Genomic DNA, 15,155 nt, shown 5'->3' on the forward strand with positions numbered 1-15,155 from the left:
ATCAGAGCCACCCTCAGCAGTATGACTCTTCCAGCTCAGTATGGGTGATGGAAGCCTTGACACCCTGACTATGTGAAGATTTCCAGTTTTTCACAAGTTGCAGTTCCTTATCACATCCTAACACGGGAAAGAAAACCGAGTGTTTAGGATCAAGACAGATGAACTGCTTAACCTCTCAGCCTTTTGAAAAAATATAAAGCAAAAGAACTAAATATATGAGTGAAGCAAGACTTGGGGAACAGGGTGGCCCTTTGTTCCCTCTCCCTTAATTTCTATTCTTTTATCATTTTAATCACTATTCAACAGGCTCACTTATTTCAGGCTCACATATTAGATCCCAAAAACACTGTTCACAGGGAACATGGTAGGTACTTATTATATGCTTGCTAAATAAGGACACTCACCTATTGAACTGAAAAATACAATTTAATTACCTTTGTGAGCAAATGAAATTCCCACTTGAACAATGTAAATGGAATTTCAGTTCACCTAATACATACAGGAAAGAAAACAGCAGAATTCACAAGCATTTATAGTGGTAATTTAAGTAAGGAATAGGAAAAGATTTATGAAAGGTGTACCCAGGCTTTTGCTAAGGGTTACTTTACTGATCCAATTCAAGTAAGAAAAACAATCAAAATTTGATGTTATTCTAAGCTGAAAGTAAATCTTAGTGTCCTTTATTTAAGTAAAAAGTTGTCTTCAATTGTGTCTCATACAAATACCTTGAGATATGTCTTACAAGTTGCTCAGTAGACTAAAGGATACCCCTGAGACTTGATATGCTGAGCTCTGCAGGGAAGAACCCATTTGGGGAGCTGCTTGAGGAAATTTGATTTGCTACTTCTCAAACTTCACGGAACAGCAGGGAGCGGAGCCTGGTGTCAGATGCTTAGCATTGGTGGGAAAAGCTTAGATAATTCTAAGTGTAGGATGAAGAAACAACAGGTTACCATTTAAATCAAACAACTTTCAAGCGCTTAATGGTGATTAATCTCAGGTTTTGGCTTTATGGAAGACGTTTTAAAAATTCCTTCACATTCTTTTGCTTCACAGAATGTGGATGTAGAATTTTCTTATTTTGATTTATCTCCATGATGGTGTTTTCCTTTGAGCTGCTAAATTTTGAGGTTTTGAGATGTGTGAAATATTAAACATTCATGGTGTCTTTAGACTTGCTTGTGATCTCTGTTCAACAACATGAGTCAAGCTCAGTCATATGATTCTGTTTCTACTGGGGAAGAGCTGTAGTGATAGAGACAGATTGCTCAATGCTTTGTGATTTTAGTTGGGGCAAAATAATTTCAGATGAAATCTTATGACCTAAAGATAGACCTATCACATCTTGGGGGTTCTGTTTATTACCAAAGCATCTTGTGATTAATTGTTGTTGTTGTTGTTGTTTTTAGTGGGATATGAGGCTAGATTAGGAGGTCTGGTGTCTGGAGGCTGTCTGACTCTAGAATTGAAACATTTAAAATGCAATCAGAATACTTTTTCTTTCTTTTTCCTTTCCTTTTCCTTCCTTCCTCCCCTGCCTTTTTTTTTTTTTTCCTTCTTGCTTTCTTCTTTCTCTCTCTCCCTTTCTTTCCTTGTCTTTTTGGCACAAAGCTTTAGGGAGCATGCTCTTTTAATAGAGAGGCTTGGGACTTCACATTGGAGATTGACCAGGGGTTGGGGAGATACTTTTTTCTTGAGGGTTAAATAAACTTGTTAATCAAATTGGCTATATCCTAAACTCTATTCAGATGATCCATAAGTATGGGCGTAGCCAAAGAGTTCATTCAGGTTTTTGCATAACATCTTATGACCAACCCAATAATTGAGACCATGTGACAAGTTGTTTTGTATTTCCACAACATTGTTCCACATGAATTTCACACTGTTGCCTCTCAAACTAATGTGTTACTGAGGATTTCTCTTCCCAGCACCCTTGTCCCCACCCTTATAACTTCAAGGGTAACCCCAAAAGAAGTAAAACTAATCCAAATACTATAATACATGTCTAACATGAAGTACCAGGTCCAAATGTTTTAGAATATACAGTAACAGTCTGCATTTCAAGCAATATTTTCTGAAACAGTATTGAATATTTTGAGAGTTAGTTGCTTGCTCTTATAAATTGATCAGCATTAATTAAATAAAGTATAGATCAGTAGTTCTCAATCCTAGCTGCACATTAGAATCATCTGGGGAGTATTTAAATAATGCTAATGCCTGTACCCCTTACAATATGAATTAAATCATAACCTCTGGGGCCAGAGCCCTGTGTCTGTTTCATATTATCGAAGTGACTCTAGTATGTAGAAGGAGTTGAAATCGCTGTAATAGACTTGTAACTTTGTGAGTATTTGTTATATTGATTATGTTCCCTTCAAGACTTGCAGCAGAGTCCAAATGAATGTCTCAGCTAGTTCTTGAGTTAGATAACAACTTTTTAGGGGGCTTTCTAGAGTTTTCTTGAAAGACCAGAGATTGACATTTTTTTAAAAAATTGAAGTATAGTTGATTTACAATGTTGTGCCAACCTCTGCTGTACAGGAAAGTGACTCAGTTATACACATATATACTTTCTTTTCTTAAATGTTCTTTCCCATTATGGTTTATCACAGGATATTCAGTATGGTTCCCTGTACTGTACAATAGGACCTCGTTTATCCATTCTAAATGTGATAGTTTGCATCTACCAGCCCCAAACTCCTTCCACATATCTGATTATAGAAACTTCTCTAGTTTTATTTTGTATATTCTTAGTTATGCAAATGAACGTAAAATCTTCAGATTTAGGGTTAAATTGTTGCAGCATAATAGAATTGAAACTCATCCGAAATAAGAATGTGAAAACAAAAGAATACTTTCTCTTTTTTAAGACCATTGATGCTTGTGGATATAATATTTTTAAGTGTGGGGAGAAGTGGTGAGTATTTTGTGGAATGATGATTTTGGTGGATGAACTTGGAAAAGAGAGCTCTAAAAACTGCTTTAATACCTACAGTATAGTGATAGGGCTCTTGAAATGTATATTTAGAGAAGTGTTTATATTGGAAAGAGAATGTTCTCGACTACCATTTATCCCAGACTATAAAAGATAAACTTTCTTATACCCACATTTCTCTTCTCACATAGACCTGCTACCAAAGCTACATTAAATATAAGACATGAGAAAAATGAGAGTAATGTTTCTACAACAATATGAAGCTCAGCTAACTCATATCTAGCAGTAAGACTGTTTTCCAAATTCCGGGTCTTCAGATTTGCTATGGCACTATAGTGTCTTCCTCACATTGTTTAACTCTTACCTGTCAATACAGTTTTGTAAATCTGGGCAAGGGCAAAGCTGTATGTGTTCATTTAAATTTTTCTTCTCTATCATTGAGCTGTTTGTAAATATTATGATTGTTGTTTAGTTGCTAAGTCGGGTCCCACTCTTGTGCAACCCCGTGGACTGCAGCCCACCAGGCTCCTCTTCCATGGGATTTCCTGGGCAAGAGTACTGGAGTGAGTTTCCATTTCCTTCTCCAGGGAATCTTCCTGACCCAGGGATCGATTCTGTCTCCTGCGCTGGCAGGCAGATTCTTTACCACTGAGTCACTGGTCAATTGACATGAATTTGAGCATATACTTCAGGTGATAATGGAGGACAGAAGAGCCTGGCATGCTTCAGTTCATGGGGTCACAAAGAGTTGGACACAACTTGGAGACTGAACAAAAGCAACACGTATTATGAATGGTTTTTGTAAAAATGAAGCATATAGGAATTTATCGGTGCCTTTATCAATATGTATCTTGTGTGTAATCCTATTTAAGAGGTTATATAAAAATGTTAGGTGTGTTTCATTTTCAAAGATGTGGTTTGTTATTTTAAGTTGATAATGTAAAGTTACAGGAAACTGAGTTTTCGTTGTAAAAGAATAGTGATTGCTTGCTTTCAGACTGCCTGGAACTCCGTTTGCTTTCTCATGGTGTGATGGAAAGCATAGTAGTACCTAATGGGTTCTTACAGAATGTTCGTTTAGTAGTGTAGATTCTCAAATGTATAACATTGCTTCCTTGAGAAAATGGCTTCTAATTTATTGCAGTTTATGGTTTAAGGGAAATGATATCAATAATGCCTTATTTCTGTAGAGTTCTTTGCAACACATAAAATGCTTATAGGTGATTAAATGAAGATATTTAAAGTGTTCTTATTGAAGGAGAGTTTTACCATAGAAAGTTCATGAACTCAAAGAAAAATAAGAAAATTTAATTTGTCTCAGAAGGGGAGAAGATTGTTTCTTTATTTAAAACTATATTTTTTAGTTCCCTAAAAGGACCTGATTCATTGATTAAAGATACAGATTTTGCTGCCAGGTAACAATTACACTATTTTAAAATAGTCCAAATACTACATGACAACCAAAATCAGTCCATCACCTTGCTCTTCACTGTTTGCATTTTATGATACATGGGTGGATAGCACTTCTTTTAATTCAGTGAAATATGTCTCTGACACTCTTGAATGCTGAATTGTACCGTTTAAAGCTATCTTGGGAAATATTGAGTTCAGAGGATATTTTTCATGTGGACCTTCAGACTGAATTTTATATCACTATCCTCCAGTGGTCCTATAAAGCTAGTTGAACTTAGCATTGCCCTAGAAGCATCTTGAGATTGTTAGAGAAGCCTTACTTTCAGAGACATGCTGGTCTGAGATTAAATCCCAGCATGTGATTTGGATTAGTTACACTATATTTTTGACGTTTGATTTTCTCTAAAATGGGTTTAATAAGATCTTTGTAGAGATATTGTGAGGGAAGTGTCTGACACAGTGAGATGTTAAACACACACACACACACACACACACACACACACACACATTTGGATAGCCCTTTGAAGGGTAATATATAGTTAGAGATAAAACCTGGGTGGTATCTTTCTACCATCCAGTTTTAATAGCTCCACTCTAGAAGTTACGTTGGATATTCTTTGTCAATTTCTCTGGTGCATTTAGAGAATCTGTTTATTCTCTGGCCATAGCACTAAATATTAATAGGTCATTTTGGTACCAATGATAAGAAATGAGACCATCAAAACAATTTTAGGGGACTGATTTCATATTAAAACAGGTTTGGTGCATAATGAATAGAGGTACTCTTAAACTGCCTTTATACCTGGTGTGGGGAAAAAAAAAAGACTTCAGGTATCTTTATATCTGAAGATCCAGTCTTCCTCTCTAGGAAGGAAGGATTCCTATTTTCCAACTGTATTTTCTAGTACACTTGAAAGAAAAAGATTGTCACATGCAGTTACCTGGGCAAGGTGCTTCAATTCACATATATTACACTGAAAAGATTAAAATCTGATTGGTTGTTATTTCTATGCACACAACAGTTTCAGTTCAGTTCAGTTCAGTCGCTCGTTCGTGTCCAACTCTTTGCAACCCCATGAATTGCAGCACGCCAGGCCTCCCTGTCTATCACCAACTCCCGGAGTTTACTCAAACTTATGCCCATCGGGTCAGTGATGCCATCCAGGCATCTCATCCTCTCTTGTTCCCTTCTCCTCCTGCCCTCAATCCCTCCCAGCCTCAGGGTCTTTTCCAATGAGTCAGCTCTTTGCATCAGGTGGCCAGAGTATTGGAGTTTCAGCTTCAGCGTCAGTCCTTCCAGTGAACATCCAGGACTGATCTCCTTTAGGATGGACTGGTTGGATCTCCTTGCAGTCCAAGGGACTCTCAAGAGTCTTCTCCAACACCATTGTTCAGAAGCATCAATTTTTCGGCACTCAGCTTTCTTCACAGTCCAACTCTCACATCCATACATTACCGCTGGAAAAACCATAACCTTGACTAGATGGACCTTTGTTGGCAAAGTAATGTCTCTGCTTTTTAATATGCTGCCTAGGTTGGTCATAACTTTCCTTCCAAGGAGTAAGCGTCTTTTAATTTCATGGCTGCAATTACCGTCTGCAGTGATTTTGAAGCCCAAAAAAATAAAGTCAGCCACTGTTTCCACTGTTTCCCCATCTATTTCCCATGAAGTGATGGGACCAGATGCCATGATCTTAGTTTTCTGAATGTACACAACAGTTTAGGGGCCCGAAATAAGCCATAATTAAACTTGGTTATCAATTAGAACTTCTACTATTAAAGTTTGTTACTCTTCTCTCTCTTAGTTAGAAAAATGGACCTTTTGTTTCTCTGTTAGTTGTTATCTTGTCTGCTTTCATTAGGCATCATTTTGCCATTGCTTAGGCCTAATTCTCTTGAAGCCTCCCCGCCTAGTTGTGTCTTTGCCTTGCTATAGAAAGTGTTTTTTTTGAACCAACAGTATGGAAGATTGGAAGATCTTGTCGCCCCACTCCAAATGGACTATATCAGAATCTACATTTTAGCAGCATCCTCAAGTGATGTTTGAAAAACACCGTATCAGTGTTGTGTATTTTGTCTAATAAAACTGTGTTATAGGGAACATCACTCTTCTTGAAAAAGCTGATTGTCTATAATATGGAATCTTGTTTTTGATACAGTCTTTCCATTTATTGTTAAGTTTGGTGTTATGAATCTAATGAAGCAAAGGGTTGTTCTGGAATACACTGTCTGAGCTTATGGAATGTAGTTTAGCAGAAACCCCTCAAAACCTCAGCATCAGACTTCCTGACCGTAACCATTTGAGACTCTGTGCCTCAAGTTTTTCTTTTGCAAAGTAGAGCCGCAATGCCTGCCATACCTGTTTTTCTGAGGGCTCTTAGGAGGATCAGCTTGAGTGAGATCATGTGTGTGAAAGTGTTTGGCAATACCAAGGAGGTGTGCCATTGTACCTGCTGATGTGGATGAAGATGTTGTTCCTTCAGGCTAGCTGAGCTTCCTGTTTGTCAAGGCTGGTGATGACTCCGCTGAGTGGTTACTGTGGTAATTGGAACATGTCTGTGTATTCTCTTCAACATTACATGTAGATTTCAACTTGACAGTTTTCTGGCCATACCAGCAGTTCTGGCTTCCAATTGCAAGGAGCTACTGTGAGGTTTTTGTAACCCTTTTATTAATATTAGTAGTATGATTGCATCTTTTGGGTAGGTTGTGTGTCACTAACAGACTTTAATATATGATATGTTGATGAATAACATTTCCATAATTTCCTCAGTTCCTACTATGATTATATGATAGCATTTTTCAATGAGATACTACTTTTAGTCTTAGAAGCAGGGTAATTTCCTTTTATCTTGCAGGTGTTAGTGTCCTGAGCCCCAAGCCAGAGTAGGATTTAATTGAACCTTCTAATCACGTGAACTCTGATGACTTTTCTCTTTACATTTCAACATGATTGGAACACCTCTATATTTCTCCTCTGTTTCTCTGTTTCATGCTTATGAAACTAGTCATAGTAATTTTGGTTCACAGATAGCTTTGGTCCAACAAATAATAATTTATGTTTCCCCAAATTTGGAAGCTATGAGATTGCAAACCATTTTCTAAAAGTTTGTATTCATCTGTTCTTTCTCCTTTGCTAGGTTTTGATTTCCTGCTTTATCCAATTATTTGACATATTTTGTAGGGTGTTATTATAAGAGAGCTGATATATACTGGAAGACAAACAATTTAAAATGCATCTAGTGAATAGATGACTATTAATCCTTTAAGGTAAAGTAATTTTGTTTCTATTCTTGCATTTTAATAATAATTATCTTCTGTTCATTTTTAGTCACCATGCTAGAAACTTTATATGTTGTTTCATTAATATTTTAGTACTATGAAGAGAGCACATTTACAGTAAAAGTTGCAAGCAGTACAAAAAGTAAAATATGAAAGTCTTCTCTACAGTTCCAAGTGGCCCAGTGCAACACTCTAGCAGGAAACAATGTTAGCATTTTCCCATATTCTTCTGGAAACTATCTACGTATATACACTAACCATATATGTGAGTCGTCCCCACTTTTTCAGTGAAATGAGTTCATACCACATTGACTCTTCTGCAGCTCGATTTTATTCACACATGAAGAGGTATTGCTTTGGACTTCTTTCCCTAGAAGTAATCCTGATTTAACTCACTCTTTTTTGCTGTACAGTATACCCAATTTATGGATATGACAGAATTTAAGTCCCTTATTGATAATTTAGATCATTTCCAGTTTCCACTGTTACAGGCAGTGGTGCAGTCAACATCTTTTTCTGGACATTTATCTTTACACATTGTTCAAGTGTATCCAAACTGTGTAAACCCTAGTAGAATTGTGAGTCAGAGGATGAGGGTATTTTAAATTTTGAATAGTAATGCCATGTTGCTCTTTGAGAAGGTTACGTCTGTTTGCTTTTCAAACAAATTTAACTCTAAAAAGAATCAAGACTTTGAGACTCTAAGAATGTAAATAATTTGACCCAGATTCTCAGTAACTAATAGAGTCAGCTTTAAAATTTAGACTCATCCAGGCCATTTCTTCTAAGCTACAGATATCTCTGATGCCATTTTAAAACATAGTTTTGACTTTGAAACTAGGAAGCATCATTTCATATTTTTTAAATATTCTCCTCACTTAAGCAATAATAATAATTCTTTCATTGTAAATACATAGCCCTTTACGGTTTTAAATATATTTTTACATTCTCAGAGTAATCATATGAGGTGGACATTGATTTGTATCCTGATTTACACTTGTGAAGAACTGAGGCCCAAAGGAAAAAAATCTTAAATTTTAAAATGTAATCAAAAGATGGTCCTTGGCCCAAGGCCGTATAAACCTCAGAACCGATAAAGCACTCAGGGCATAAAAATGCTAGTAGAAAGGTTGAAATAGGAGGTGTGAGATTAGTGGCTTTTGATATATTGATATTGGCTTGTTATACTCATGAGCAACAGGAAATACACTAAAATACTGGCCATGGGGCCTCACCACATCTCAAGCCAGCGCCTCAAGAATAGCTTTCTTTTGGCAATCCCTGTGTGTTATGGCCCTGGGGAAAACAGGTGATTTCAACATAGCTCTTCTAAAGTCATTCATTATATTTGATCCAAGACTTATTTTAAACTTCCACTGTAAATAATAACTGTCACTGCATTTGTAATCACATAGCATTACATTTATCACAACAGTTCCTTTTTATGATGTTAAATCTTCTTCTTGCTCATCTCTTTCTCTGTTCTCTCTGACTCAGATCAACTTTTTTCCTTCCCACTTGTTTCAGTGAAAAAGCTTCAGTGAAAGTTCAAAAGAAACAAGGTCTTTCTCTTTGTGGCCTTAAAGTCAACTCTTGACTTTAGATGGAAATTTTGCCATTGTCCTGGTCACCTGAATTCTTACACAGATACATGAATTGAACTTAATCTGTAAACATTTCTGAGAACAATTTTGTGCCAGCTTTTGTTTTTTCATCATTTTTAAGTTATAATCTGCAACTTATTTATAAAGTCAATTTGATTGTTCCCAGTTTATGCTTAAAGAAACTGAATCTTAGAAAGCTCATATAAGTTACTTCAAATACAAACCAAAGTCATAGTTCAATTATTCTTTACTATCCATTCGTACCTACTTCATTACAAGAAGTCTCCAAGTTACCAAACAAATTACGTTCCAAAAGTTCATTTGTAAGTAAGTTATTTGGCACTTGAACTGCAATTTATCACACCGGGGGAAAAATGTTATAAATCATGATTAGGTCCTTTGGCTGACCTGCAAAAATATATTTAACTCTTATGTAACTACAAAATGATGCTTTGGCAATAAAAATAAGAGAGAATGATAGTTGTCATTCTTGTTACACAGAAAAAGAGAAATTATTTTTCCTGATGAGAAACAGAGTCAATGAGAAGACAGGGAAACAGATTTTTTGGAGTGTCTAGAGGGGGTCTCAGGGTAATTTCACAAGCATTCAAGGTTGCGGTCACTCTGAAAGTCACTTTCACTTGAAAACCTTGAAGATTTTTGTTAGATACTTCTCACTAGCCTAACTTACCTGATACCTATGATTAGAGGCAGTAGGACTGATTGAATTAAGCCAAAATAGACTCTCTGAAATGATATTAACCCACCTAGTATGGCCAGAACAAACCAATAGACCAGAAAAAGAGTATTCCTATTCTGTCTTGTCTTGATGAAAGGGTCAGGAGGAGGTCCTGATTTTCTCAGCAGATCTCATCAGCTCCAGTAGCTTGGCTGAGGTCTGCAGAGAAGTCTTGGGAACATGAGTCATGGGTAAAGGCAAGAGAAAGCATGTGCCTTCCATGATTTCTCTAGAGCATTTATACAACGAGAGTTTCTGATGCTGAGAAATGACTACATTTATCTCATCAAGCAATTACTTCTTACATTTTCTAGATGGTCTTTCACTTAACTGTGAAAATAAACATCTTAAATTTCAGTTAACTTTTTATAAAGTCTGGTGCCTTTTTAGATGGCCCCTGATTGGTATGTTTTATCATTTTTAGAACATTTGCACACAGCTTTTTGTTTTGTTAACAACATAAGGAAGGATATATCCTTCAGTAAATGGAAACTTAAGGGAGCAGATCTTGCTGAGATGGCAGATTAAGAAAGTGATAGAAAGAAAATTAGAGTCTGTGCCTCCTGGGTCAGTTTAGGGCTCTTAACCAGTTCATCTACACTGGCTTCCCACTAGTTGGATAATACATTTAACTATAAATGCTCTGTGTTGGGGATATCATGTGAATGTTTTGTAGTGTGTATTTATACCCAGGAGTGATTTAACTGAAGGACAGGGCAATGTTTTGCTACAATTGAAAATCTTTCTCAGTGGTCATTATAATAGGAACTTGGGACTGGCAGACCAGTTTCAAAAGTGAGGGTAAGGCTCATGAGAGAAGTAGCATCTACTTGATTTATATATGTTTGGTATTTACAAATGTCTTATCTTTTCCACTAAAATGGTTTATAAAGAAAAATTTTAATGTCCACATTTATTCTTCCATTTCTAATAGTGTTGATGTTTATATAGCTTTGTGTGTATGTGTGTGTGTGTGTGTGTGTGTATTTGATGAGCTGTGTCTGAAAGAAAAATAAGTTGGGACTTCCCTGGCTGTCTAGTGGTTAAGACTTTGCTTTTCAGTATAGGAGGAGGTACAGGTTTGATCCTTGGTTGGAGACTTAAGATCCTGTATGCCTCATGGCCCAAAAACCAAAACAGAAAACAGAAATAATATTGTAAAAAATTAAATAGAGTTTAAAAATGGTCCACATAAAAAAACCTAAAACAAAAACAAAAAAGCCAAAAATGAAGATAATAAGTCAGAAATGCTAAATTTTCATTGTGGTACAGTGATGTTCCTTGGAAGAATAGCTGTGTCAAACTTAGACAGTGTTTTATAAAGCAGAGACATCACTTTGCCAACAAAGGTCTGTTTAGTCAAAGCTATGTTTTTCCAGTAGTCATGTATGGATTGAGAGTTGGACCATAAAGAAGGCTGAGCACCAAAGAATTGACGCTTTCGAACTGTGGTGCTGGACAAGACTCTTGAAAGTCCCTTGGACAGCAAGGAGATCAAACCAGTCAATCCTAAAGGAAATCAACCCTGACTATTCATTGGAAGAACTTATGCTGAAGCTGAAGCTCCAGTACTTTGGCCATCTAATGCAAAGAGCTGACTCATTGGAAAAGGCCCTGATGCTGAGAAAAATTGAGGGCAAGAGAAGGGGGCAACAGAGGATGAGATGGTTGGATGACATCACTGACTCAATGGACATGAGTTTGAAGAAACTCAGAGAAATGGTGAAGGACAGAGAAGCCTGGTGTACTGCAGTTCATGGGGTCACAAAGAGTTGGACATGACTTAGCAACTGAACAACCGCAACAACAAAGAGTATCTTCTGGGTATTAGTATTCAGATTGAAACATTATGCATTGCTCTGGCATTCTCTGCTCAGAAAGGTACCTTTTGAGTAGTTTGTAATCTGGGTGAAAATATGCATAGGAATCATCCTCATGGGTGATGATTTCTTCTGGTACCTGTGTATCTGCCAGAGGTGGGGAGGGACTGGAGAGAGATTTCTCCTGAAGTTGTTTTGTCTACTCAGAAGAATGCTGTGCCTGAAGGGTTAGTGAGCCAAACAATGGTTTTCTTTTTTTATTCTTGGCATCATGTATAGGTCAAATAAACCAATAGCATTTGATAACCCATTTTTCTTACTGCATTTCCAGATTTTGTATGTGTGTTGGTCAGAAGGTGGTAAAGTAAGAAAGAAGGTTGTTTTGCTTTTGTTTGTTGACCAGGCAGAAAAAACTATAACTAGTAATTTGAACACTAATTTTTCCTTTATATTTAAGGCCTGGACCTTTTAGTAGAGGGGAAAAAATTAATAAAAAAATCTTACTTGACGCAAATCCCAGCCATAGTACTATTTTTCTTATGTGCAAGCAATACTACCCTATAGGACATAACAGAAAACAAGTTAATAATATCATGACAACTTATGTTTATTATTTTTTTAGCATTATATTTGTTGGTTTAGGGAATAAAACTTTTGCATCTGATATCTTGGTGGCCACAATTCTTAGCTTAGCTGATTGGTTTCTATTTTCTTTTGTTTATTCTTATTCTAAGACCTGAGTGACTTAGACGGAAAATCTTATTTCCTTGACATTTTTAAAAGATGTAAGATGTTCTTAAGATTATTCACATTATCTTAACCCACACAACTAATTACCCGCACAAATAATCACCCTCACCCTTCATATTGCCTGTTGTTTCTGTATCAGAACATCTCAAGCATGATATTATTGAAAAGCTAAAGAATGATATTGGTATCCCCTCTCTATTCTACCACCTCCCCACCCCCATCCTAAAATATTCTAATTCTTTTTTTTTTTTTTTTTTTAATTTATTTGACTGCATCTTGTCTTAGTTGTGGTTCATGGGCTCCAGAGCCTGCTCAGTAGTTGGGGCGCATGGATTTAGTTGCCCTGTGGCATGTGAATTCCCCAACCAGTGATGGAACCCATGTCCCCTACATTGCAAGGTGGCTTCTCAACCACTGGACCACCAGGGAAGTCCCCAGATGTTCTAATTCTTAACTGATGATTTTCACATCTAGGATGAGGAGAGAATATAGATACTGAAAATAGAGGTGGGGAAGGGAGGAAGGCATGGCAGCCCACTCCAGGATTCTAGCCTGGAGAATCCCCATGGACAGAGAAGCCTGGTGGGCTACAGTCCACGGGGTTGCAGAGAACCAGACACGGCTGAGTGACTAAGCACACGGAGGAAGTGGTCAGTGGGACGGGAGAGGGCTCTGCCTGGTGTGGCTGGGAGCAGAGAAGAGGAGGGCTAACTTACCAGCTGGCTCTGTTGCACGAGTGGCAGGGCTTCCCCTAATGTTTTCACAACTCCTGCAAGAAACCTTATTTTCAAAGAGCTGTTTTAAAATATTTTTCCCTTCTTTTCTACGTAATTGTCTACCTGACTGTAAGTCATTGATTTTATATCGTTTTCTTTCTTAGGGTTAGGAAACTGGAGCATGGCTATGAGCAACGGAAACAGCGATTTTATGGTTCTGAGCAATGGCAGCATCGCAACCAGTGCTACCACCCCTTCTCCCCTCACCCCCGGTGATGGAGACCCTGCAGCCCAGCAGCTCGCACCCAAAGAAGCACCCAGAACAAAAGTGAGTCCAAATGGATGCCTGCAAGTTAATGGCACAGTTAAATCATCCTTTCTGCCTTTAGACAACCAAAGAACGCCGCCGGTGTTACCCCAGTGCTGCCATCCTTGCCCATACCATCACCCTTTGACTCCCCATGACAGTCACCAAGAGTGCCATCCCGAGGCTGGCCCTGCAGCACCTCCCGCTTTGGCCTCGTGTTGCATGCAGCCACACTCAGAGTACTCTGCATCTCTCTGTCCAAACCATTCACCTGTTTATCAGACAACGTGCTGTCTTCAGCCCTCTCCATCCTTCTGCCTGCATCATCCGTGGCCTGACCATTTTCAGCATCAGCATGTGCCGCAGCACATAGCCAACATCAGGTGAGTGGTCCACAGGGTTTGCTGGACTTTAGAATTCGGCTAATTCCATGTGAATGTGATGGCTTGTGTTGATTTCTCCAAAAGGAGGAGAGAAGAATATATCAGGAAAAGGGAATTAATGAAACTGCTTACTGATTGTGTGAAGGCTATTAAAATGCAAATGAAGTATTATTTTACCTGTTTTATCCATTGACTTCTTAGTCAGTTAAACCCTCTCTTCCTTTTTTTCCTATTGGTAAGCTGGTCAGGTGTCCTGCTAGAACTTGAAGTATAAAGTTCAGTAAAAGGTTTTATTGTCAGTAATTTCTGTTATTAGCATGGGAGATGGATATATTTGTGATGAGGCTGCCTAAACAGGAGTCTTTGTTTGCTACTATTGATAGTGATCAACATTTATGAAAAAGAAGTGTAAAACCAAGTGCTTCATTACTGCTGTACTCACAGTTTCTATTCAAATGGTTGGACTGACTATGTAATATATTGAGATGATACAAAAGCAACAATTTGTTTCATAGCAGGTAGGACCTATAAATCTGTAGCATAGGACGTTAAAAAAAAATGTGTTTTGTAAAATAAAGCATATTCAGATCTGATAGGTTGAAAAATACTAGAAAATCTCTGCCATTGCCAGTTCTCCTTCCTATCTCAGGCGATGACTTCTCTGATATGTGCTTTCCAGCTGTTTTTTTCCTATGAGTAAGTTTAAAGTCACACATACTGCAGGTGAGCAATCATAACATATTTTATAAAATCCTAAGTACTTAACAGAGACCAAGAATTATATTTTTTGGTAATAAAAAGTCTTAAAAGAGCTAGAAGAGGACATTCTGTTTTAAAATTAGGGTATGATTTTTATACAGGGAAATGCATATATCTTAAGTGTATGGTTTGATCAGCTTTGACAAATGTATGCAGTGGTATAATGCATACCTCGGTCAGATGTAAAATATTTCTGTCACCCCAGAGAGTTCCTTTGTGCCACTGATTATCCATTCCTTCTCTCTTCACCAGAAGCACTGTTCTGAGTTCTGTTATCATAGATTTTTTTGTTTGCTTTAAAACTTCATATGAACAGAATCATACAGTAGGTACTCTTTTGTATCTGACAATTTTGACTCTTAACATTTTTGAGACTATCTAACTGCTATGTGTGTTACTTTCCCTTTTTATTGCTGAGTAGTAATTCATCGTTTGCAGGTGGCAAAT

General features: G+C 37.4%; 1 protein-coding gene across 11 annotated transcripts in view; it reads left to right on the forward strand.

The window, feature by feature from the left end:
* The window catches only part of DISP1 (dispatched RND transporter family member 1), a 227,744-nt gene that overhangs the window by 145,103 nt on the left and 67,486 nt on the right, over positions 1-15,155 (forward strand). For 9 of the 11 annotated variants that reach the window (XM_061160106.1, XM_061160108.1, XM_061160103.1 and 6 more), the window contains one exon: positions 13,424-13,949. In XM_061160106.1, coding sequence (XP_061016089.1) covers positions 13,424-13,949 — 526 coding nt within the window. Of the gene's footprint in view, positions 1-7,532; positions 7,619-13,423; positions 13,950-15,155 lie in introns of those variants that run through there. The other 2 variants (XM_061160113.1, XM_061160114.1) reach the window with 2 other exon arrangements.

This window comes from Dama dama, chromosome 14 (genome assembly GCF_033118175.1).
Source record: "Dama dama isolate Ldn47 chromosome 14, ASM3311817v1, whole genome shotgun sequence".
Lineage (NCBI taxonomy): Eukaryota > Metazoa > Chordata > Mammalia > Artiodactyla > Cervidae > Dama > Dama dama.